This window comes from Tiliqua scincoides, chromosome 5 (assembly GCF_035046505.1).
Source record: "Tiliqua scincoides isolate rTilSci1 chromosome 5, rTilSci1.hap2, whole genome shotgun sequence".
NCBI lineage: Eukaryota > Metazoa > Chordata > Lepidosauria > Squamata > Scincidae > Tiliqua > Tiliqua scincoides.
Window position 1 is genome coordinate 4046177 of NC_089825.1, and position 22757 is coordinate 4068933.

The 22757-nt window shown below is 55.8% G+C and overlaps 1 protein-coding gene across 1 annotated transcript in view; it reads right to left on the reverse strand.

Moving 5' to 3' along the window:
* Window positions 1-283: 283 nt before the first annotated feature.
* Window positions 284-22757, reverse strand: part of LOC136651248 (SCO-spondin-like) — a 116474-nt gene continuing 94000 nt past the window's right edge. Inside the window, exons 85-112 of the mRNA XM_066627474.1 lie at window positions 22394-22561; window positions 22112-22243; window positions 21216-21456; window positions 20594-20746; window positions 20409-20455; window positions 18883-19053; window positions 18201-18296; window positions 17078-17233; window positions 16759-16889; window positions 16269-16393; window positions 15751-15797; window positions 14404-14462; window positions 14190-14340; window positions 13656-13817; window positions 12746-12862; window positions 12130-12268; window positions 11156-11358; window positions 8337-8498; window positions 6443-6570; window positions 6210-6361; window positions 5833-5879; window positions 4986-5150; window positions 4533-4741; window positions 3967-4062; window positions 3008-3068; window positions 2459-2589; window positions 2064-2214; window positions 284-306 (exon numbers count right to left, since the gene is read on the reverse strand). Coding sequence (XP_066483571.1) covers window positions 284-306; window positions 2064-2214; window positions 2459-2589; window positions 3008-3068; window positions 3967-4062; window positions 4533-4741; window positions 4986-5150; window positions 5833-5879; window positions 6210-6361; window positions 6443-6570; window positions 8337-8498; window positions 11156-11358; window positions 12130-12268; window positions 12746-12862; window positions 13656-13817; window positions 14190-14340; window positions 14404-14462; window positions 15751-15797; window positions 16269-16393; window positions 16759-16889; window positions 17078-17233; window positions 18201-18296; window positions 18883-19053; window positions 20409-20455; window positions 20594-20746; window positions 21216-21456; window positions 22112-22243; window positions 22394-22561 — 3623 coding nt within the window. The remainder of the gene's footprint in view (window positions 307-2063; window positions 2215-2458; window positions 2590-3007; window positions 3069-3966; window positions 4063-4532; window positions 4742-4985; window positions 5151-5832; window positions 5880-6209; window positions 6362-6442; window positions 6571-8336; window positions 8499-11155; window positions 11359-12129; window positions 12269-12745; window positions 12863-13655; window positions 13818-14189; window positions 14341-14403; window positions 14463-15750; window positions 15798-16268; window positions 16394-16758; window positions 16890-17077; window positions 17234-18200; window positions 18297-18882; window positions 19054-20408; window positions 20456-20593; window positions 20747-21215; window positions 21457-22111; window positions 22244-22393; window positions 22562-22757) is intronic.

Consider the following 22757-nt stretch of genomic DNA (forward strand, 5'->3'; position numbering starts at 1 on the left):
CTCTTCTCCAGAGGCCCACCTTGCCCTGCCTCATTAGGGGAAAAAACCACTCTGAATGCCCTGAAGGGAAGAAAGTGGGGTAGAAATCTGTATGTAAGTAAGAAGAAAACAAGGCCAGTCTTTGAGGCAGCTGCTGCTGCTATGCAGGTTTACTGAATTGCAAAGCTTTGTTCCTGCCTTGCAAGGCAGGGGGTGGCGGGGAGAGGCAGGCAAGGCCCAGGGAAGAGAAGTGATTGCAGATCTCGACTGCCACGGCTCTGGATCGAAACGTGCCCGGACACTGTCAGCGCCTGGAGAAGTCGCCACCTGAAATAGAGGAAGCCGGGAGGGGGTGGTGAGAGGGGTGCCTCCTGCTCAGGTTCAGGCGTGGAGATCTCCCGTTGGAAGGACCTGAAGCCCAGGGGCTGGCAACAGGGGTGCAGAATAAGGCCATTTCCCAAGTTCAAGGCATATTAGTCTGGAAGCAGAGAGGAGGAATAAGGGGGCCATTTTCACAGCACAGAGGTGCAAGAAGTGGGAACCCCCCCTCCCGATTTGTGTTGGGTGCTTTTGGACTTGTCTGTAACTAAGGGCGCAATCCTAACCCCTTATGTCAGTGCTTTCCAGCACTGGCATAGTGGCGTCAATGGGAGGTGTGCTGCATCCTGCAGTTGGGTGGCACTCACGGAGGCCTCCTCCAAGTAAGGGAATGTTTGTTTCTCTACCTAGGGTCTGAGTTGCCCTTATGTCAGTGCTGGAAAGCACTGGCATAAAGGGTTAGGACTGCACCCTAAGTCAGGCTTAAGCAGCGCAGTGGCCAAGGCCGCAGGTGACACCAAATGGTTCAGGGTGGTCAAATACAGAGCAGGTAGGGAAGTGCTCCAAACAGACCTCTCCAAATGGGCAAGTGGATAGCCAAAGGGCATGTGCTGCTCAATGACATGCAGTGCAAGGTGAGGAACACTGGGGTAAAAAATGCCCACTTCACACACACACTGATGGGGTCAGAGGGCAGCCACGAAAGAGACCTGGGGCCCTGGTGGGTTGACGTTCTGTGCAAGCACCAAATTGAGGTGCATGGCAGCTGTGGAGGTGGCAAATCCCATGCTGGAAATGACAAAGGAAGGGCCTGCCTGGGAACTACAGTGGCCAAGCTTGCACGCCCTTGAAGCAAATCTGTGGGGCAGCTGCATGTTGAGCACTGCCTGCACCAGGAAAGCTGCAGGAGCCTGGTCTGCTGAGGGCCTTGGGCTCTGGAACGGGCCACCTCTCTGCCTGTTGCAATATTGTGTGTAGATTGTAGTTGTAGATTGAGCGTGAATTGCTTTGTACAAGACCCAGAGCAAGTGCAGTCACCTGAGTCTGTGGCAGTGAACACAGGAAGGAGCCCTGTGGCAGTTCAGGGCAAAGCCCTTTATCTCAACAGGAGCTGCCAGGGAGCTCAGTCTTCATGGTCAGGCCCTTGAAATGTCACCTCTGGCAGGCGTGTGTGCAGGTGCTCAAGGACCTTGAAAAGTACAGATTTTAAAAAATAAATTTTAAATTTTAAAATATCTGCAATTGAGTAGAATGAGTGTAAGTGAATGAAACCAGCTTGTAAAAAGCTTGTAATCTGGTCCGCAACTCGGGCCCTGAACTTTGGCCTGACTGGTGGTGGTGGTGGGAGTGCTGGACCAGGAGGCCTTGGCCAGCCTCCAACTCTCAGCGACTCTATCTTGGGAGATGCTGTGAGGCTCCAAGAAGGGGGAGGAGCCAGGGTCCCTGAGGGCGAGACCTGCCCTCCACCCACCAAGCAAAGAGACCCCTTCTGCCAGAGTTATCTCCTCGGGCAGCGGAGAGCAACTCCCTCCTGTGGCTGCAGCTGGTGCCTCTTTTCAGCCTGGGAGCTCCTTTTGGGACTCAGATAAAGACTCTACATACGAATCCCAGAGTGAAGGAAGGGAGGGGGTAGGATGCGGATAGAAGCTATGCCTGGTGGCCTTCCTGCCCCACTGGTGGCTGGCCCAGAGGGACCCCCTTGGGGGCCTTTCTGAAGGTCTCGGCCCAGCCCGCTAGACCTCCCCCTGGGGGCTGCACAGGCTCACCTTGGCAGCTGCTGCATTCGCAGCTGTGGATGATGGGCAACACCACTGGCTCAGTCTCACCGTCTTCACAGTGCAGGTTCAGGATGTGGACGGGCCTGACGGGGTCCAGGCGGTAGCTGCAGCAATCGCAGAGAGTCTGCAAGTAGGGCTCCTGCAAGGGGACACCACTGAGCAGCCACTCCTGGCATTCAGGCACGAGCAGGAGCAGCAGCAGTTGCAGCTCTTGAGAGCAGGGGGTAGGCGGGGGGGGGGGTCTGGAGGAAATGAGGGCCTTGTGCAATCACGTAGGCCCAGAAGACAGTGACTGCATTTGACCTCCTGCACTGGAGAGGGCTCTGCAAGGCGGGACCTGGGCCAGGTTGGGTGTTGCTGGCAGGGCGGTGGCTGTCACTTACCTCGGGGATGACGTGGGTGTGGGAGGCACACCGCCCGCTGCAGTAGCTCACCTCCACGTCTGCCAGGAAGCAGGGTCCCTTGGTGATGTTGCGCCGCTCAGTGAGGCGCTGGCAGTGCAGTTGCGGCTCCTCTGCACAGGGATAGGAAGAAGACCGTGACAATCCCAGCCAGCTGCACCCACCTGTGCAGCCAAAGACAACCCCCCAAAACCAGCTGGAAGGAAGGAAAGGTCAGGTTTGCCTGAGCTTGGGGGTGGTCAAGACACTGGGTGGATCTGGGCCCAGCTGAAATGCAAAGATCTTGACCCGCTCCCAGGCCCTCTTTCAGCATGACAGGGGTCCAGTGGACAGACAGAGCCTGGACTGGCTCTGCAGTGTTGATGGCAGCTGTTTTTAGAGTTGTATAAGGACCTACAGAGTTCCTCTCCAGCTGGAAGCACTTCCCAAGGACTGGACTTGCACAGCCCCCAGCGCTGAGTTGGCAGTGGGTGCAGGATGTGCAGAGTCATGCCAGCAGCCTGGCCCCCATGCAGAAGAAGAGGCACCCACCTGGCAGCGCCTTCCTGCAGACAGGGCAGCAGCTGTCTGGCTCCTGGATTCGCACTTCACCCTGAGAAGAGAACAGAGCTGGGCTTCAACTGGGCCAGAGCTCAGGCCAAGCACCTGCTCTTCATGCCTTTGTTTAGAGTGACACTGCTTCCCTGCCGGAAAACGCTCAAGGCTAGTTATAATTAAAAACATGCGTGGCTTACAGAGGGGTACCTGGAGAACAGAAAAGACTTCCCCTCGTGCTGGAAAGGGAGCTGGGCCTGCTCCAGGCAGTCCACTCCAGGGAGGGTGTGCCATTCAGAGTGAGCAGCAACATGGTTGGCCAGGCCCTGCTCCCTTGGCCGCCTGTCATTTTTCAGGCAGCAGGGACAGCTGAAAGGACTTCTGAGGACAAGCCTGGAACATCGGCAGTGTGAGAGGGAAGCACATCTCCCTTTAGGTACCCAGATACTAAAGATTGTGGGGCTGCGAAGGTTGCACTCGGCATGGACAAAGAGCCCAGAAGCTCTTCTAGCCCCGGGGAGACACGTGCCAATGCTCGGCTTTAGACCAAGCGCAGTTCACTGTCAAAGGTTGCCCCACGTACAGTGTGTGATTATGGCCAATTCTGGACATGACCAGAGCATGGAGACCTGCAGATAGCTGCCCTGTGACAGGAAAGGATGCAATGACAGGTACTAGCAGCTGCTCTGTGCCACTGGGGCCACGGGGGGGGGGGAGAGCCTCCTGGGACAAAGCTGGATGCCGTGTCAGGACAGAACCTGGTCCTGGGCTTTCTCTGAAAGTGCCCTGAGCACACAGAAGCGCACATCCCATACCCCTGAGCAGCCACATCCACCCAGCACACATCAGATCAGAGGGGAGGGCCATCTGTCTTGCCCCGCCCCAGCCTGGGCACCAACCACCTCTGCCTGGTTGAGAGCATGAGGCCCCAAGCGCCCCCCCCCCCGCAGCCGTACCTCGAGGCAGATGAGCGTGGGGCAGCTGGCCTTGCACAAGGCCTTCCCATTCACACAGCGGCAGGCTGTGCAGCCGTCCTGCCATTCAGCACCAGGCTGTGGAGGGTGGGGAGAGAAGCATCACATCAGCTGTGCTCACGGCACTCCGCAGTTCCAGCCAGGGAGCAGGCTGGCGTCCATGTCTTGCACGAGGCATCACAAAACTGTGCGACGCTGACACGGAACCAGTGTGAGCTGCATCACCAGCACAGCTGTGTCAAGAGGATGTGTTTGTCTTCCAGGGGGGTCAAATGGAGGACCATGACCAACCGCCTGGCTAGGGGCCCCACTGGGGGCTGTTGCTGGTGCCACCTGGGGAAGGCCTTGGATGATGACTTGGGGTCATTGGACAGGTACATTCAGGAGAAGGCAGACAGGCCCCCTTCAGACCCCTGTTGGAGGGGTGGGGTGGCACCGCCCAATTTTCCCACAATCACTTTGGGAAGGAATGAGCTGAAGATCCAAGGGCATGAGCTCATTGGGATTCGGGACCCCTCCCCTCCCAATCTGCCAGTGCTCAGACTCACCAGGTAAACCTGGCCCTCCTGCTCACACTCACAGTGAGCAGCCACGACACAGTGCCCGCTCCTGTCTCGGTAGTGCCCCGGCTGGCACACGCAACCCTGCGTTGCCCTCCTGCTGCAGTTCTGCAGCGGGTCCTCGTAGATCTGATGGCAGCTGCGCTCACACAGGCCTGGAGAGTCAGCTCTGAGCCAGTGTTCCCCTACAGGGCAGGCTGCATCAAGGAAAGATGGCCGAGGTGAGCCAGAGTTTCCACCTGCCCTGCGGCTCCCAAGTGCTTGGATTCCCCCTGCCCAGCAGCTGCTCAGAGGGGCCCTCCTGCCCGGACCAAGTCGTTCTCCAGGTTGCCAACCACAGGCTGTCCCTAGTGCTGCAGCTCCTTCCCAGCCTCCCCTCCTGTCTGGGGATGGGGGCACGTTGTCTACAGTTGTCAGGCATGCAAGGACACGCCATCTCACCGCAGTCTGGGAGAGTGCATGGTGTTTCACGCACAGCAGGGCCCTCGCATTCTGCTCCTCCGTATAAACGCTGCTGGAGCTGGTACCGCCGGGAAAGGCGCTCGCCAGTGCCACATGTCGTGGAGCAGGGGGACCAGGGCAACCACTCTGACCACTGGCATGGCACTGTGGGAGAGAAAGGGTGTGGCTGAGATATCCTGGCAGGGTGGGAGAAGTGGGGGGATGGGCCAAGTCACAGGGGGAGCAGCATGGAATTGCCGGAAGAGCGGGGCGGGGGGAGCCAGAGGGGAAGGCAGTGCCCAGCTCTTGTCCCAGGGAGGCAGGCAGCACCTGTGGCCTCTCCTTGGGGTGAACCCCTTGAATGAGAGGAGCCCAGGTTCAGAAACGTGCAGGGAGTTCTTCAGTGGTGTATGTGAGAGATACTCTGCACGTGCTCAGACCCACCATGTGTCACATGTTCGTATGTTCCAGGGCTGGGACACAGCACTGAAAACAGAACCCTAAGAAGGCAGGACAGCGAGGTGAGCCCTGGTTTCAGACTGCTCTGCCCTCTGTGCACGGCCAGGCAGAGTGAAGGCAACCCCAGCCGTCCTGCTTCCTTGCCATCTACCCAGCTGCCAGCAACCTCCTGGCTCTGCAAGCCTTGGGGGAGGGGCAAAATCTCCCCATCCCCGAGGCCCCTCCCTCACTCTCCAAGATGGGATGCAGGAGATGGAAAAGGGGTCACCTCGGGGAGCATCCCTCGGAGCAGTCCAGGAGGCAGAGGCAGAGGGGGTGCACAGCCATGCCCACAGTCTGCCTGGGGCCAAGTGTGGGGTGGGGGAGTGGGGTCCTTGGGGCCTCTTACCATCACAGTCCTTCTGGCTGCAGATGAAGACTCCTCGCTGGCAGACACTGCAGAGCCAAAGGTAGTGGTGATCAAAAGCTGCCCCCACACAAGGCAAAAACAAGCCCAGCACCTCAGTCCACCAGTGGGTGGACAGGACAGGAGCATCAGAAGGGGGCCGCACTTTCACAAGACCCCCTGCTCAAATCTGAGAATCCCCTCCCTTTCCACTCAAAGCCCCTCTGCAGTCACAGGCCCCTCTGGGCTGGGCTGCGCTCTGCAAAAATGGCCACACTCGTCATGCAGAGGCCCCTGTCTGAGGCCAGCTGTTCCTGGCACAGACGCTTCTTCACTGCCCGCTTCCACCCCCTCAGCTGGCAGCCCCACTCCCAACTCACCAGCTGTTGCACTCGTGCCAAATGACACTGCCGGGCGGGTGCTCCTGTGCCTGCTCCTCTTGGGACAGGTTGGCAGCCCAGGGCATGGCAGGCCCCTGGCCCAGCGAGCAGCGGCACTCTTCCAGGGGCACACAACCCCCGTCCTGCAGCACCTGGGGGCCAAGAGGAGGCTCTAGCAGTTCTGCTCTGCTTCCCAGTGAGCGACAGGCCGGCCACCCCACAGACACACTCACCTGGCCAAGGGGGCAGCTGCAGCCTGGCTGGCACTCCACCTGCAGGCACTGGCTCTCAGGGTGCAGGTCAGCACAGCTTTGCGGGCAGGCATTGGCACATGTGTTGTAAACCTGGCTGCCGGGGCACTCTGCAGGAGGGGCAAGGAAAGGGAGGGGGAAGAGTGTGCTGGAATGGAGAATCCAAACAGCCCAGCCAGGGTGGAGGAGTGGGGTGGTGGTATCACCTCCTACTCTCCTGCACCAGCGTGTGCTTCAGCCCCGTTCCATCTTTATGCAGCAGCAAATGATGCGGTGGAACCACCAGCCACAGGACTGGTCCTGGGAACACGGCTTCTTCATGGACCCTGCTTTATAAGTGGCTTGCCCCCACAGTGAGCTTCTGTGCTGAGACTCAGTCCCGGACCAAGTGAGGCCACCCTCACAATCCCAGTTCCTCTCAGTGGTTAATCCAGGGGTGTCAAACATAAGGCCGGGGGCCGGATGCGGCCTGCGGAAGCTTTTTATCCGGCCCCCAGGCTCTCAGCTGCTGAGCAGTGCTGAGGTGTTACTGCTGAAAGGGCAGCCCACTTGAAAATTGGGCTGTCCCATGTCTGGAAATATGATCAAGCTTTGTGTATTTTCTCTTCTGTCATTTGCAGCTAAGGAGTTCCTAAGTGAGAAAAATGCTTATTTTTGGTTAAGACCTATTTAATGACATCACTTCCTGTCTAATGACATCACTTTCGGCCCTCAGCAGGCATCATGAATGCTATTCGGCCCTCTGTATGAAACGAGTTTGACACCCCTGCTCTAAACCGTAGTTTAATCACAAGCTCAGCTTGAAGGAAAGCGGCATCCCAAGGGACATAAGAACAAGAGCCCTGCTGGATGAGGCCAACGGCTCAGCTTCCTGTATCTCACGTTGGCCCACCAAATGCCCCAGGGAGCACAAATGCCCCTGGCATCTGTCATAGCCCATTTCTAAAATCAGGAGGTTGCACACACACATCATGGCTTGTAACCCGTGATGGCTTTTCCCTCCAGAAATTTGTCCAATCCTCTTTTAAAGGCATCTAGGCAAGATGTCATCACTACATCCTGTGGCAAGGAGTTCCACAGACCAACTACACACTGAGTAAAGAGATATTTTCTTTTGTCTGTCCCAACACTCAATTTGAGTGAATGTCCCCTGGTTCTGGTGTTATGTGAGAGTGTAAAGAGCATCACTATCCACTTTATCCTTCCCATGCATAATTTTGTATGTCTCAAACATGTCCCCCCTCAGGCGCCTCTTTTCTTGAAGAGGCCCAAACGCTGTAGCTTTTCCTCACAAGGCAAGTGCCCCCACTCAGAACTGCAGATCTGCAATGGGCCTTTGCAATGAGGCTGGGAGGGGAAAGGGCAGGTGGGGCACGGATTGACATCTTTCAGGGGCAGGGCAGAGGCTATTACTTCTGGGCAAGTGTGAGCCCCAGCACCTCTCCAACTGGACACGGAGCCCTCCTGGGGAAGACTTCAGCCTGCAGTGGGCTGTGGCTCAGCAACTCAGGGAGTGCCTAGCAGCAAGAACCATGAGAAGTGTTGGAGGCCCAGGCCCAGGCCCAGGCCAGTAGACACTGGTGACTACTCTGAGGAAGACTGTGCACTTGCTGCCGTGGCTAAACTGTGCACCCAGACCAGTCTCGTGCACAAGGACTGGGCCTTTTTCTGAAGCTCCAAGGGAAAACTCAACTTTTTGTGGGGGAAGCAGTGCCAGGACTCAAGAGACAGGCCTCCCCTGTGGCCAGGTGTCCCCCTTGCCTGGCCTGCAACTGCTCTGCAGCCCCTCTTGGGAATGGCCACCTTGGTGAAGAGTCTGGGGCTGACCTCAGGCCCAGCAGGCAAGCAGTACCAAGGCCACTCCGGAGCAGCTCACCTGGGGTGCAGTTTTGCAAATTGCAGGTGAGGCGCTGCAGCAGTGGCTCCAGGCACGGCTCTCCCAGGGGAGACAGCAGGCTGCGGTACCTCTCAGACGTTCCTCCTCCACAGCTGCTGCTGCAGGGGCTCCAGGCAGACCATGCACTCAACCGGCAGTCAGCTGCAAAGAGAAGAGGGAAAGGATCAGTGTCGGCCCATGGAGGGCCCCTGCAGGAGCCCTGGCACAGAGCCAAGACTCAGCAGGCCAGGGAATTCTGCTGAGGATCAGTAGACAAAGGACCAAGATGGCAGCTGCTAGGAAAGGCACTTCCTGGGATAGGCAGTGGGAGGACTCAGAGGGAGGGGGCAGCGGAGAAGGGGCTGGCTCTGTCATCAGATCAGAGAATGTAAGGTGGTGGTGGTTCCCCTCCCTCTTGACCAACAGGTCTCAGAAGGTGGTGCTGGGGGTGCCTATTCACCCCCCTGGCCTTAGAGCTGTGAGGTGCCACAGGGTTAAGAACATAAGAACAGCCCTGCTGGATCAGGCGAGGCCCACCTAGTCCAGCTTCCTGTATCTCACAGAGGCCCACCAAATGCCCCAGGGAGCACACCAGATAACAAGAGACCTCATCCTGGTGCCCTCCCTTGCATCCTCATCCAGGGGTTTGGAGTTGGGTGTCACTAGTATGTGGATGACACCCAGCTTCATTTCTCCTTTCCAGCAAATGCCAGGGCAGCTGTTGAGATCTGAGGGTGTTGCTGGCAGGGTGCTGGGAACTGCACAAGGGCTAACAAGCTGGAATTAAATCTGTAGATGCTCCTGGCCAGAAATCCACAGTGCAGGTTGTTATGTATGCAAGTTATGCAGGATCGAAATGCTGCATAACTGATTGGTCCAAACTTATGGCTGGCCAATTGGGTGATGGATTGAAATCCTACCACCCGATTGGCCCTCTAGTTAATGTTCCAATTGCACCAATCATGGGGAGTCTGGGCGGAGCTACAGGCTATAAAATCCAGGGGTGTTTGCCTTGTGTCAGATTCATTGCCACGTTCTGTTCTGGAATAAGCATATTGAGCTGTTATCTCTCTCTGCCTTCCTTTATTCACATGGACTCACTAGATAACACAGCTATTGGACGCTCAGCCTGTTCTGAATAGGGCTGTGCTCTCTCTGAAGGAACAGGGCCACACCTGGGGAGTCCTCCTGAATTCACAGTTCAGGAAAAGTTGGAGCTGTGATGATGTGGGGTTATTTGGACTAGGCCCCAGCAATCCATGCATGAGTGCCACAAGAGTTTATTGCTGCAACATGTTCTATGTGGGGCTGCCCATGAAGGCTCTTTGGAAGCTGCAAGTACTGTAGAACATGGCTGCTCATGGTTCAACTCAACCAGACTGCTGCTCCAGCGGCTACGCTGGCTGCCTGTTTGTTTCTGAGCAAAATCAGGGGGCTGGTTTTGACCTTCAAAGTGCTTTAGATCTTCTTCCATACAATCTGGCCCACCGCCTGAGGTCATATGAGTGGGCCCTCCTGCATTTGCTGTTCCTCATGGAGATCAGGGGTCTGCAACAAGCAGCAGGGCCTTCTCAGCAGTGGCACCCCAACTGTGGAATTCCCTCCCTTCTGAGCTGAGAGTAGTGGCCTCCCCGAGGCCTTTTGGTGGGGTCTGTAGACCTTCCTTTTCCAGCTGGCTTTCAGATGCAAGGCCACTGGGCAAGGTGAAGTTGGGCAAGGCTGCTCTATTGTTGTTCTTCTGGTGATGGAGGATCTTACTGATGGATTTCTGTAACCCTGATGTGGTTTTATGAGGCTTTCTTGTTTCTGTGCTGATTCATTTGGCTCCTCAATGGTTCTTTCACTGCTTGTGTGGCTGCTGTTCTCTCTTTTACTGTGTTTACATCCTTCAGCTGTTTTGCACAGTTCATTAGATGTTTTTATACAGGATGAGTCTCATTATTCCTGAGAGTTCCCTTCCCAGAACTCAGGTGGATGGCAAAAATCACACTAAAGCAAATCTATTTAAAAAGCAATGTCCTTTCACTAGGCAATATAAAAACAGCCTTGCTGACCTCTGTAATGAAAGATAGACTCATTAAGAAGACAGTCCATCAATCAGTCTCTCTCCAGGTGCTTAGAAAGGCAGCCACAGACCCCTCCCTTCACCAATGCAAAATGATTATCTTTCTTTCACATGCTGGGGGGGGGGGGAAGGGAGGGGTCTGGGAGTGAAGCTGAAGCTGCCTGCAGACAGAATGACTCATGGATTTCTCTCACATTAATGAGGTTATTGTTAAATGACTGTTTTCCTTTAATTTAAAGGGCCCTCCTCTTTGAGACAGAAAAATCTGTGGAATCTGTGGATAATTAGGTTATACCTGTAATCACTTGCATGACTGTCCCTCTACAATAGTAAGAAAAGTAGTTTTTTAAACTGCAATTTTAAAGGGGTGCATTTTTCCCCTTCTCCAGGGATCAGCAGATTCCTTCTCATTTGCAGTGGCCATTTGAGCTGAGTCAAATCCTTGTATAAAAAATCTGTGTATCACAAGGTTGGACCTGTATTTTGTTGTCTTTGAATGTTATTGTATTTTTGTTGTATTTCTTTATTTGTAAACTGCCTTGGGCTCCCCTTTTTTGTAGAGGGGAAGGTGGGGTAAAAACTGCCTAAATAAATAAAAATCTGCAGAGCACTTCCTGGGCATGTAAAGCACTCAACACGTACTGTCTGGAGGTGGTCCTCACAACTACAGTGTAAGGCAGGAGTGACAGGCTGACATCAGTGATGGGGGGGCAGCTGTGTTGGCACTCACTTTCAGGAGGGTGGCAGCACTCACCTGGGCAGGGCTGGGGATTGCACTGGGAGATTTCCTCCAAGGTGTCAGCAGCACAGGGGACTCCACTGGGGCTCTCGTGGCAGGGTCGGTGTCGCAGAGCAATCCCCGCACCACAAGTGGCTGAGCAAGGACTCCAGGTGGACCATTCTCCGAGGGTTGGGCACTCCTGCTCAGGGCACACAAAGGTGCCATTGGCACAGGTGCTGTGGAGGGACACAGGAGCCCCAAGCAGAGTGTGAGTGGCACATACCTGCAGTCTGACGGCACATGGCTGGGACAGTAGGAAGAGCCCTGCCTGGGGCTCAAGGAGCAGTCCGGGAGCTTCTGCTGGGATTACGCGGAGCGCAACTCAAAGCGCTCTGGGAGCACCACCTTTCCGCAGATTCACAGGGGCCCCAAACCGGCTTCTCCTGAACAAGCCTCATGGAAACAAATGGAGGCTGCCCCAGAGCACAGCCACATTCATTGCTGTGGGGCTTGCACTGGAGAAGCTACAGCCAGGCTGCCCCTTCCCAAGTGCATGCTGCCTGCCAGTCTGCTACTCTAGTGCCAGCCCTTGGCTGCTGTGGCTTTCAGAGCATTTGTGCCCCCACAGCAACACACACACAGGTGGAGCCCCAGCCAAACACACCCTGTACAGCTAGATGTGCCACCTGGCTGCACTGCCAACCCCCGCCTGCCTCTGCAGGGCCACAGCTCAGTTCTGGGGCTGAGCAGGCAGCATGCAGGTGCCACTTCCCTGTTGCCCTTGTGCTGCTGTGCGTGGCTGGGGGCTGCCCCACTCCCAGCACTGCCAGCACAACACCCTCTGTGGGTGAAGGGAGGCTGTGGACCCTTCCCGAGGAGTCCTGGCGGGGCCCAACTGGTTTCTACTTAGTGAACCATTCATTCACTCAACATTTGTGGTCCCCCCAGTTCATGCACTGGCCAGCCATCTCCTCTCCAAATATAAGCCCCCCTGAAGAGCCCCTTACCAGTTGTGACAATCCAGCTCCACCAACTGCCCAGGCATGAATTGCAGGGAACCGCTGGCTGTGGGTAGGCCACAGCGGCACGCCTGGATTGGCATGCAGATGCCATCCTGCAGCAGCTGCCCATCGGGACACCGGCACCCTTTGGAGACAACAGCAATGAGGGGGGACATGGGACCCCTGAAGAACAGGCTTTCATCTCAGGGAAGGCACAGCTCATGGCTCAGGCAACATGGATGGCAAAGGCAGGTCTGCTCTCTGAGCTGGGGCGGGGGGGGAGAGCGCATAGCCTTGCCAGGTTCCCCGTCCCTGGCAGTCAGAGGCTGACAAAGCCAGGCTCATACCCCCCACCACAGAGTCCTGGCTCGGCAAAGGGGTTCTCTCAGGCCAGGGGAGCAGGGCTTGCAGAACCAGAGGAAACAGCAGGCCAGGGGATTGCTGGCCCCGGAAGAGAGGCAGGGCTCCTTGGAGGGAGGATGCTGAGTGCCCCTCTCTGGCAAAAGGGCAGGGTAGGGAGGCAGGAGAGCCGAACAGGCCCCGCGGGGTTCTGAGCAGCCAGTGCGGCGCCCTGGGCCTTGTCAGTCTGCAGCGGTGGGCGGCAGCAGCAGGGGTGGGTCACCTGGCTTGCATTCCCCCTGCAGGCACTCCACGTGATCCCAGAGGTCTGTGCAGGTGCGGGGGCAGCCGTTGGCACAGGCCGAATCGTGCACCTTGCTCCGATCTTCACATTCTTCTCCTGGGAGAGAAACAGGCCTGAGAGTATGTTGCACAGGACTGTGGGGGAGATTCTGCGAGTTCTGCTGGGGTTGTCACCACTAGTGTGCAAGCAGCCCCTCCCCCTTCCCTTTGCAGCCATTCTGGGTGGCAAGAGTGAAGGGGAGGGGGAGGGGCTGCTTGCAAAACTTAGTGCTGTCACCCCCCCCCCCAGCTACAGTACTAGTTGTCATGGCAGAAGGAAAGGCAAGACCCAGAATCCATGGAGGGAGGCCATTCACTGCCTGGGGCCACACCTGGGAAGAGAGTGGGGATGGGAGGGCTTCTGTGCCACCAGTCCCAGCCGACACAGACTATTTTGCGCACCTGCAGCTGGGTTGCCTAATAAAGGCTTTGGCACCTGGCAACCCGTCACTGTCTTGGGGGGCCTCCCACCCTTCCCTTGGTCACTCCCTTCCTTGCCCTAAAGCCAAAATGATCGGCAGCCTCCACCTGTGGAAGAAGAGCAAGTGGTGACTCTGCAAACGCATCACCTGTTTCAGTGATCTTCCGGCTGCCTGGCTGCAGAATTTTGTTTGGGGAGGGGTGGAGCGATGTGAAGGACCCCTGACTGAGTTATCAGAGACGCAGAGGGACACGCAGGAGGCCTTGTGGACAAGCGATATGCACAGAACAGCCTCAGGATCGAAGGGGGAGGCAGGCCTGCCAGGTGGTATGGCCATGGGCCTCCTAAGTTGCCTGTGGGGTGTTGGCTCCTGCTGGCTCCGCAGGGACTTGGGCAATGGCCAGGAGAGCCCCAACTCCAGTGCATGTACCTGGGCAGGGGGCTGTGTTGCAGCTCTCTGACTGGGACCGGACCCCGTGGCAGTCAGGCTCTCCCACCTGGTGATCAGCTGAGCGCCAGCGCACACGGAAGCCCCCACTGCAGGGTTCCCGGCAGGGGCTCCAGGGACTCCAGTTGCTCCAGAGGCAGAAATCTGGGAAGGGAAAGACTCGAGGGGAGCTCCCAGAAGCCTGGTTTGTCCCACCAGAACTCTGCATGGGAAACGCCCCCTCCCAATGTCAGAATCTCTCCTGAGACAGCCTGTTGGTTCCCACTGGCATCTTTCTGTGAGGCAGGCGGCTGTTTCACTGGGTTCACCCCCCCCACCTAACTGGAACTCCAAGTGAATAGGGTGGTGAATAGGAGACCAGAGGAGGGCACACCTGCAGCTGCGGTGATGGCACATGGGGGACAGTGGCGACTCCAACTGGAGAATGCCCCCAGATACTGCACCTTGAACAGTCCCCCTAGACCCCTCCCATTCAAGTCGTGGCCCACATAGCCCTTGGCAGGACCCCCAAGTCACCTTCGCAGGCTCGAGGGTCTGGGCAGAGTCGCTCCTGCTCTCGTTCAGCCGAGCACAGGGTTGCCCGTCCTGCCCAGGGATTGCCTGTCTGTGGGTCCAGGCACAGCCGGTAGCGGTGCTGCACAGAGACCATGGCCAGGTGGGAGGGGGCCTCTGGATTCCAGCCATTGTGCTGAGCCAAGAGGACAGTGGCCATGCTGGGACTAAGAGCCGCCAAGGGCAAGCAGGAGGAGCAGGGCGTCCACTCTGACCAGGCACTCAGTGGAAGCAGCCCTGGGGACAAAACACGCATCAGACCTGGAGCTGAATTCAGACACACGAACTGAAAGTCTGTCGGTGCAATGACAGGCACACAGGAGTGAGAGTGTACATGGAAACTACCGCCCTTGTTTTCAAGACCCCAGGGTGGGAATCCTCAAGGCAAACCAGATAATTCCAAAAAATGTTCAGAATTAAGGCCAATCAAATTCTAAATCAGTGGCATAGCTAGCAGGGGGTGGGAGGGCAGACCATCCTGGGTGACACCCTTGGGGGTGTGTGACACCACTACTGGTCAAAACTGTAGAAATCTTGCTATTTTCAAATAATACCATCATGTTATATATCATTCAATGGGTAATTTAATTCAGAATGCAATGAAACAAACTCTGTCAAAATATCTGTATTATATCAAAAATTATAGCCAAATAATCAGAAAAAGAAAACAGAAAAAGAAAACATATAACAAAAAGTGTATTTTCTTGACTCAAAACTGACCAATGGGACTGATTGTTCTAAGAGCCAATAAGGTGTTGTTATGACATAGCAGGGAACCAATCAGGTGTTAGCACCAGTCAGCTCTCATTTCCATGTATCAGAGCGAATGCAGTACTAGAACTAGAACTTCAGTTGTGTGTCATCATCAAGTTGGCCACTGGTGTTTGGTTGGTGACTGATTGGTTGGGCAACCTGCACTGTTCTATATTAAAATAAATACTTAAGTACATAAATAAAAAAATGCCACTGGGGGTGTGTGTGTGTCAAAAATTTATTGTATCAAATGACCTAGCTATGACTCTCTACTAAACAACCATCGGAACATAACCCTTTGTGCCTCTGAATTTTTTGCACGTTTGAGAGTCCTTCAGGATTTGTTTAAAGCAAAGGTATTGAAAAAGAAAGGAAAGAGGCTCCTTTTGGCCGAGAGTAAGACCCAAAGCAGGGAAGGGGGAATGGGGAGGGGCAGTGGGTTTGTTCCATGTGGGATTTTATAGGCTGTTTGCAGTGTTAGGGCTGGGAGATTGAACAGAATAAGGAAGAGAATCCTTTGAACATGTGCAAAGTCCCTTATTCTTAGAAACTCCACTTCATCCACTGGGATGGGGAGAAGGTGGGGAAGTGATAATTTCAGAAATTACGTACCAGCTGCCTAAGATAAACCCATCCTGGAGAGGAATGACTTTGAAGCTGGGCAAATGCTGGGCTACCAGTACCCACAGGACAAGCCCCTTCTGGGCACCAATAGGTTGCCTGGCAGTGGGCCCAGGGGTGGGGAGTGGAGGAGCCCTGCCTTGCCTCTCACCTTGGCAGCCCTCGCTGCTGCACTGGAGCTCTCCCTGCCGGCACATGCTGCAGAGAGAAAGTTGCTGGTTAAAAGCGCCAGGAGTAGTCCACATGGCTTGTCATTGCCACCCGTTTCCAGACGGACTCGGGCAATGCCTGGCAACTCCTTGCTTTGGGCCTAAATGCAACCAGGCAGGCTGGGCAGGCTTCAAGCCAAACTTCAGAAACCGGGTTTTCCTTTTGCACTGAAAAGTGGAGATTCCTGGGACAACAAATTCAAACCAAGAGTGTGGTGGGGAAATTGCAGAATGATGCAATGTGCCCTGGAATTAGGCAATGAGGTTTCTGGCTCCCTCAACCGCCTGCTCGTAGCCCTTAGGGGGAAACTGCACAGCTGAATCTCCGGCCTGCGAACACAGTCATGGCCTCGGATGGCAAGTCTAGAGCGGAGCTTCGGCCACTGTGAACCACAACCGGGGCAGTACAATTTGCCCAGGGCAAAGCTGACCACAGGGCATGTGTGACTGCATCACTCACCACTCCTTGCAACCCATCCAGACCGTGTCTCCTGCCGCCAGGAACACGAGGCCTTCTGATTGGCTGAGGTGGAGGCAGCCACACTGCACAGGTGGGACGCAGGCCCCGTTCTGTTCGACTAGGCCCTTGAGAGACACAAAGAGTCAGGACCCAGAACAGCCTCTCCCCAGCCGGCCCCAACCACCAAGTGACCTGTGGGACTCAGAGGAATGGAGGCCTGCAAGGAGGAGAGGGGCTTTGAGATGTATGTGCAGGTGGAAATGATCAGCACCAAACTGCAAATCCTCCTTTCTTGGCTCAGCTCGTTATGACTGAGCAAAGTATGACTGAGCACTTGCAGGATGTGCTTGTCTCTCACCAGTAAGTAACCACAGCTAGGATGGATGGCAGGACTTCCTCCAGGCAGACACAAGCAATCAACTGCAGTGCTTCTGGCTGTCAGGCAGGCCCTGCAGCAGGGAGTCCCACACTTCTGGGCACTCGCTCTCACCTGTGGGCAGTAGCAGCCAGGAAGGCACTGGGGAATGTCCTTGCACAGCTCTGGGTGCTGCAGGGTGGAGCAGAGGCGATCACAGGGGGAGCCGCACTCCTGGAACTCAAAGGGGGCCTCACAGCTGGACTCTGGGGAAAAGTGGTGGGTGGGGAGGCAGGTGAAGCCCAGATCCTCAGCAGGGTGGGAAGTCAAAGGAAGAGACATCAGCTTCCCCCTCCCTGCCCCTCCACCCCCTCTGCTGATCCAAGGGAGAGCAGGCTGCACAGAGAGAAACCCACCACCACTCAATGACAAGGAGGGGGATCTCTTGCCTCACCTGAGCACTGGGAGTAGTCACACATGCGGAACTGGCCGTCCAGCCCCACACAGGGCTCGCCACCAGCCCCTGAGCCACGCTGGTTCCGGTATCGCTGCTGTACCAGGAAACTACAGGAGCACCCAGTCCACGCTGTCCAGGTGCTCCAGGGACACTCTGGGGGGAGAGGAAGAGGAGGGGCTGAGGTGGAGCACACACAGACCAGGATGGGAACACCCTGCTGCTCAAGGACTCCCTCCTTCCAAGGAGTTGTGGTAGACCACGGCAGAGCAAGGAAAGGAAAGTGCTGCATTCATATGGATGTTCAGCACAGCAGACCAGGAACGTCCCAGGATGGTCGGCAAAGAGCACTTTCCCAAAACAATTGGGGCAGGTTCTGCCCAGGAACATTAAGGCTGTAATCCTATATGCGCTTACCCAGGAGTAAGTGCCACTGAACTCAGTGGCACTTACTTCTGAGTAGACAGGCATAGGATTGTGCTGTAGATGGTCATAGCAAACGAGTGCCTCTAAGCATGTGCAGTGTTTCCTCCCTCACTACCTCGTTTCTATGGGCAGCCCACAGGCATTTCCAGTGAAGGCGAAGGCCCCTCCATATCATGGTCAGAGACCTGCACCCACCTCCCTCTTGAGAAATACGCGAGTGCCAGAGTTCCCCTGTGTTTGGGCAGACAAGGAGGGCTCTCCTGCTCCATGATGGCAACTCCCCAGTGTGCTTTTGGAAAGATCACTGGGGAGGGAGGGAGTGGTCAGACCTGGTGGGGGACAAGAGTTGTGGTTCAGAGTGCCAGCGGTTCTTCTGACAAGTTAACAGCTGCAGCTATGAGCAAATCCCCCCCCCCCAATGCCTTGGAAAGGGCAACAGAGAGGACTTTATAAGACACTTACAAGATCTTCCCTGTGCAAAGGGAAGCAACTTTCACCAGGGAACTGGCCCAGATTAAGGGTCTGAAGCAGAAGAGGACACGCCCCCCGCAGCGCCACAGACCTGATCCATGTTTGTCTCCTGCACCAACAGCAGCCATGACCAAATGGACACAAGTCGGCAGGAGCTCCTGCTTGTGATTCTCCAGATTGCTTGGATTTGCCCACCCAAGTCCTGAGGAGGGGGCAGAGCTCTCACCTGCACAGGCCCGGAGGTAGCAGGCCTCCACTGCCAGGCGGTGGCTGTCGTTGCAGGGCACCCTGGAGTCCTGGGGTGTTGGGCAGGGGCACAGTGCTGTGCGGGTGGTCAAGCCAGTTCCGCAGGATTGAGAACAGGGGCTCCAGGGAGACCAGGGGCAGGACTCACTATCTCCTGTGGAGACAAGCAGCTGCAGAGGGAGGAGGCAGGCAGGCAAGCAAGCATCTGCAAGCAGGCAGCAACACTCTGGTCCGTGGACATTTTGGGACGCTGGCCAGGCTTGGCAGTTCAACTCCCAGGCTGTTTTGCTCTTATCCCTTCTTCTTGGCTCCAGCACCCACAGTACCACATCTCAACATGGAGGCTTCCTAGCTCAGCAACAGGGCTCCATCTGTGAATTGCTCTTTCTTTTTAAAGCTACCTGATATTATGTCCTTTATCCCATCTAGTGGCAACGAATTCCATAAGTTAACTGGGCACGTTAGCTCATTCCGAAACTCCTGATCTCTCCCCCACACCCCTGCCTGGGCCACTGAATGGTGTGCCAGTTCCCTGGGCCTCACTTCTGGGTTCCAGCCCACCAAGGCACTAAATAAATGCTAAAGAGAATCAGCCTGATTAGCATTAGTGCTTTTGCTCCTAGCTGAAGGAAAACGGACTTAGTGCCCAGGGAAGCCCTTACCTCGACAGGGCAGGGTGGAGCAGTTCTGGGCCTGCATTTCAGGGCCTGGGCAGGGCAGGCCATTGTTGCGCGGCGGTGGGTTGATGCAAGCCCGCGTGCGGACCTGGGTGCCATGTCCGCAGGTGACAGGGCAGTCGGACCACGGCGACCAGGGTGTCCAGGCACCAGAAACTGTTGGCAAGGAGAGCGGATAAGAAGGCATCTGTCTGAGGACCCCCGTTGCCCTGCACCCTCACCTTACACCATGCCCATCCTCAGTTGTCAAGATCATCAGCAGTTTGCAAGGTGCGGAAGTTTCCCGTCCTATGAGTCTGGGATGAATGTACCATTTTCTCCCTTATTTTCTGTTTTCTTTTCTTATTTGGGGACACTTTTAACCCTGGCTCCTGTGCTGGTTTGGCAGCCTACAAAGGTGCTGAGACATTCTTTTGCAAGCAGCCGTTTGTTGTTTGCATGAAACTCCATTACAGGCCAGCCATGTGCATTTAGGGATTCAGAGTCCTTTTTCCTGTCTGGAACAGCGACCCCTCGAACAGGATTGGCTGCACCTACCACTGAGCAGTCAAACCTGCCTATCTAGGTACAGGCCTGGGATGGAGAAGCCAGGCAGACTCCGCTCCACTGGATGTTACTCCATCAGGTTAACTGGATGTCATCATCAAACCGAAATGACTTCCGTTCAAGCACAGGGATGCCCCAGGTGTTTCTGCCAGGGCTGCTATGGAAACCCACTGCTGGACCACTTATTCTCCAGGAAGTGCAGGGACTTGGGACAATGTAAATTGCTACTGACAGGGGCTACATATACAGAGAGGAACATGCAGGGAATGTGCACCCTGCTTTTGATTGCCTTCACTCCGCCAGCACCCTCTTCACAGGTTTAGCAACGTGATATGCATTGCTGGGGACTAGTCTGTGTGTACTTTGCCCTTGAGCAGCATCCCAGCTCCAGCTCCTGGTTCTTTTATTCATTGAATTCAGCTTTTTCACTGTGAACAACTAGCCAAGTTCAGGCATTCCCATCAGCCTGCTTGTATTTTTTCCTATCTCCTCCCTTTGTTTAATTCCTTTTCCTTTGAATTTTTAATAAACTAGTTACATTCTGACTCTTTGCTTGCCTACCCCACGTTCACGCGTAATTTGGTGGGTTGTCCTATCTGATCACCATAGAAAGCCCAACCTGCATTTGACCCACTGAATGTATCCTCTGTGCATTGGGCTGTATCCAGTAGTCACACAGAAACTGATGGGACACAGATGACTTGTCTCACTGACTTCAGTGGTTTTCAGTCAGGATTCATTTCCTTGAGACTCAACTTGCTCTTGATCATCTTTTCATATATATGATTTTCCCCTGGTTATTACAGAGCCAACATGGCTGGAAAACATGAGCCAAGCTGCCCTGTGCATGGAGACTCACAACTTAGAACACACTTCGTGGCTGGGTCTGCTCAAGCTCTGACTGAATCATGAACCAGTCAAGGGAGGAAACCGCCTCATTCAGAGAGGTGGTGCCACAGACTCACCTGCACACACAATGTCCAGGCAGTAGATGCCTTCTGGGGTGCAAATACTGGAGGGGGAAGAGGCAGAGAAAGGCATCAGTGTAGCCCAGGTTACCAACCCCAGTCCTGCGGACAAGCAATGCTGCACCAAAATGTCTGCTGCTGCCCAGAGGCCCTCCAAAGCCCTCCCCCTTGGCAGGACTTACCACTGCTGGCACTCTCCCTGGAGCCAGGTGCTGCCCAGGCCCATCTCCTGGCCGGCATGCAGACAAAGGGGAGGGCAGGGGCCCTCAGGGCAGGGGCGAGTCTGCAGTTGCTCTTCCAAGCACTCAGGGGCCCATGAACTGGAGGTAGGTGTCCTAGAGGGGCAGGAGTAAGAGAGAATGAACACCCCCTCCCATTTTGTAGCATGTAAGGGAACTGGCACACTGGCAAATCAAAGGGGGAAGACCCACAGGCATCAGAGGGATGGACAGATGGACGGACACAGGAGAGAGAGAGAGCACTTGGCACTCATGACTGTTTGTACACAATCATGCAGACCAAAATATCTCCACCACAATGACAGCACAAGATGAACTGCTCTTGGGTCTCTCCATTGCACCCCATACCTCCTGCCCTCTTCCTATCCAGGGGTGCCTGCAGCTCCTGCCCCCTGCTTTTCTCTTTCTCCCCTCTCAGTACACCTCCCTGGGATCTGCCACAAACTCACCTGGCGCAGTCCTGGTTGGGCAAAAGAATCACCCAAACCCCCAGCCCCACAGAGCTCCCTTCCCAGCTCCTTCCTTCCCCTTCCCTCTCAGCCCCAGGTGCCCCCCGCAGCCTTACCTGAAGCGGGTGTGCAGGCCATGCCCACAGGTGACGCTGCATGGGGACCAGCTTGACCAGAGGCTCCAGGCGCAATCACTGGATATGCAGCTGTGGTTGGTGCACAGGAACCGCCCCTCAGAGCAGGTGCAGTTGTTGCAGCCGTCATCACGGAGGCTGCCCGGCACCCAGCTGTGCCCCTGGGCATCTGTGCACTCACAGTGGACAGGAGAGACACAGGCACCATCCTGCTCCAGGGTCCCTGGGACAAGCAGGGAAACCATCACGCTGCAGGCCCAAATTCTGAAATGGTCCACAGAATAGTGGAGCCAATTCCAGCAGGAACACTGGAAAGGGTACTCCTGAGCATGGGCAGAAGGCACTGCCTTCCTACTGCTGGGAAACCCCACTAGCACATTGGTCTGATTTGGTTGGTTGGCAACCTTCAGTCTAGAAAGACTCTGGTATAAGCCTACAGCACCCGGTATTCCCAGGCAGTCTCCCATCCAAGTACTAACCAGGCCTGACCCTGCTTAGCTTCCAAGATCAGACGAGATTGGTCTGATCAGCCACAGGCAAAATGACTGGCTCCTTCTCAAGTCTGCAGAAGAGGTGGCGAAGGGGGGGGGGCCAAGCAGGAGCCAACATGGCTGAGCATTGCAGGGACTTGCCTCCCTTCCCCCCTTGGCCAGGATCCCTGTTTTGATCTTTCACCTGCGCTGCCTGTGAGTGGTTCCACTCCAGCCAAACAAGCTGAGCGTTTGGCCTCTCAAATGGGCCAAACCCACTGCTTCCTTGCTGGCTCTGTCCATGGGCAGAGGAGCCCTTATCTGTGTGACTGAGGGTGGCTGGCTGGGCCACATGCAGTTCCCAGGCAGAACACAGAGACCAGCAGGCAGGCAGGCAGGCAGGCTCACCATTGGGGCACCGGCAGCCGCGCTCACAGGCTTCCCTGTCATGACAGGCTATGCCCTCCTGGAGGTCCCAGCAGTGACGTGGGCATCGGTTGGCGCAGTCCACCAGTTGCATTGCTGGGGCACAGCCCCCCTCTGCCGGAAGAAAGACAACAGTCAGTTTTCCAGGGACAGGAGCATGGGTGCTTGATGGGAAACACCAACCCACAAACAGGGCCAGCAGGACAAGGCGTGGGGCCCTCAGAACCCCCACTCATGAAAAGAGCCGCCCTGCTCTCCACTTACTGCAGGGCTGAGGGTTGCAGACGCGCACGTGGTGCTTCTCGCCAGGACAGTGCTGCCCTCCGTTCTTGGGTGGGGGGCTGGTGCACGTCCGCGTGCGCACTGAGCGCCCCCCGCCACAGGTGCGGTCACACCAGGACCAGGGGGTCCACTTAGACCAGATGCCATCCACTGCAGAGACACAAAGAAAAGAGGGCACAGGGTGTGGAGCAGGGGGAGCTCAGGGCTTGGCTTGCAAAGGTCTCAAGATCTGCCTGCACGTTGCAGCAGTCAAGTGAGAGGTCCCTTCCCCTCAGGCCAGCCAGTCCTGGGCACTTGCATGTATTCTGAGGGAAGCCACAAGCCCAGCGCAGCTGTGTGTGCAAAC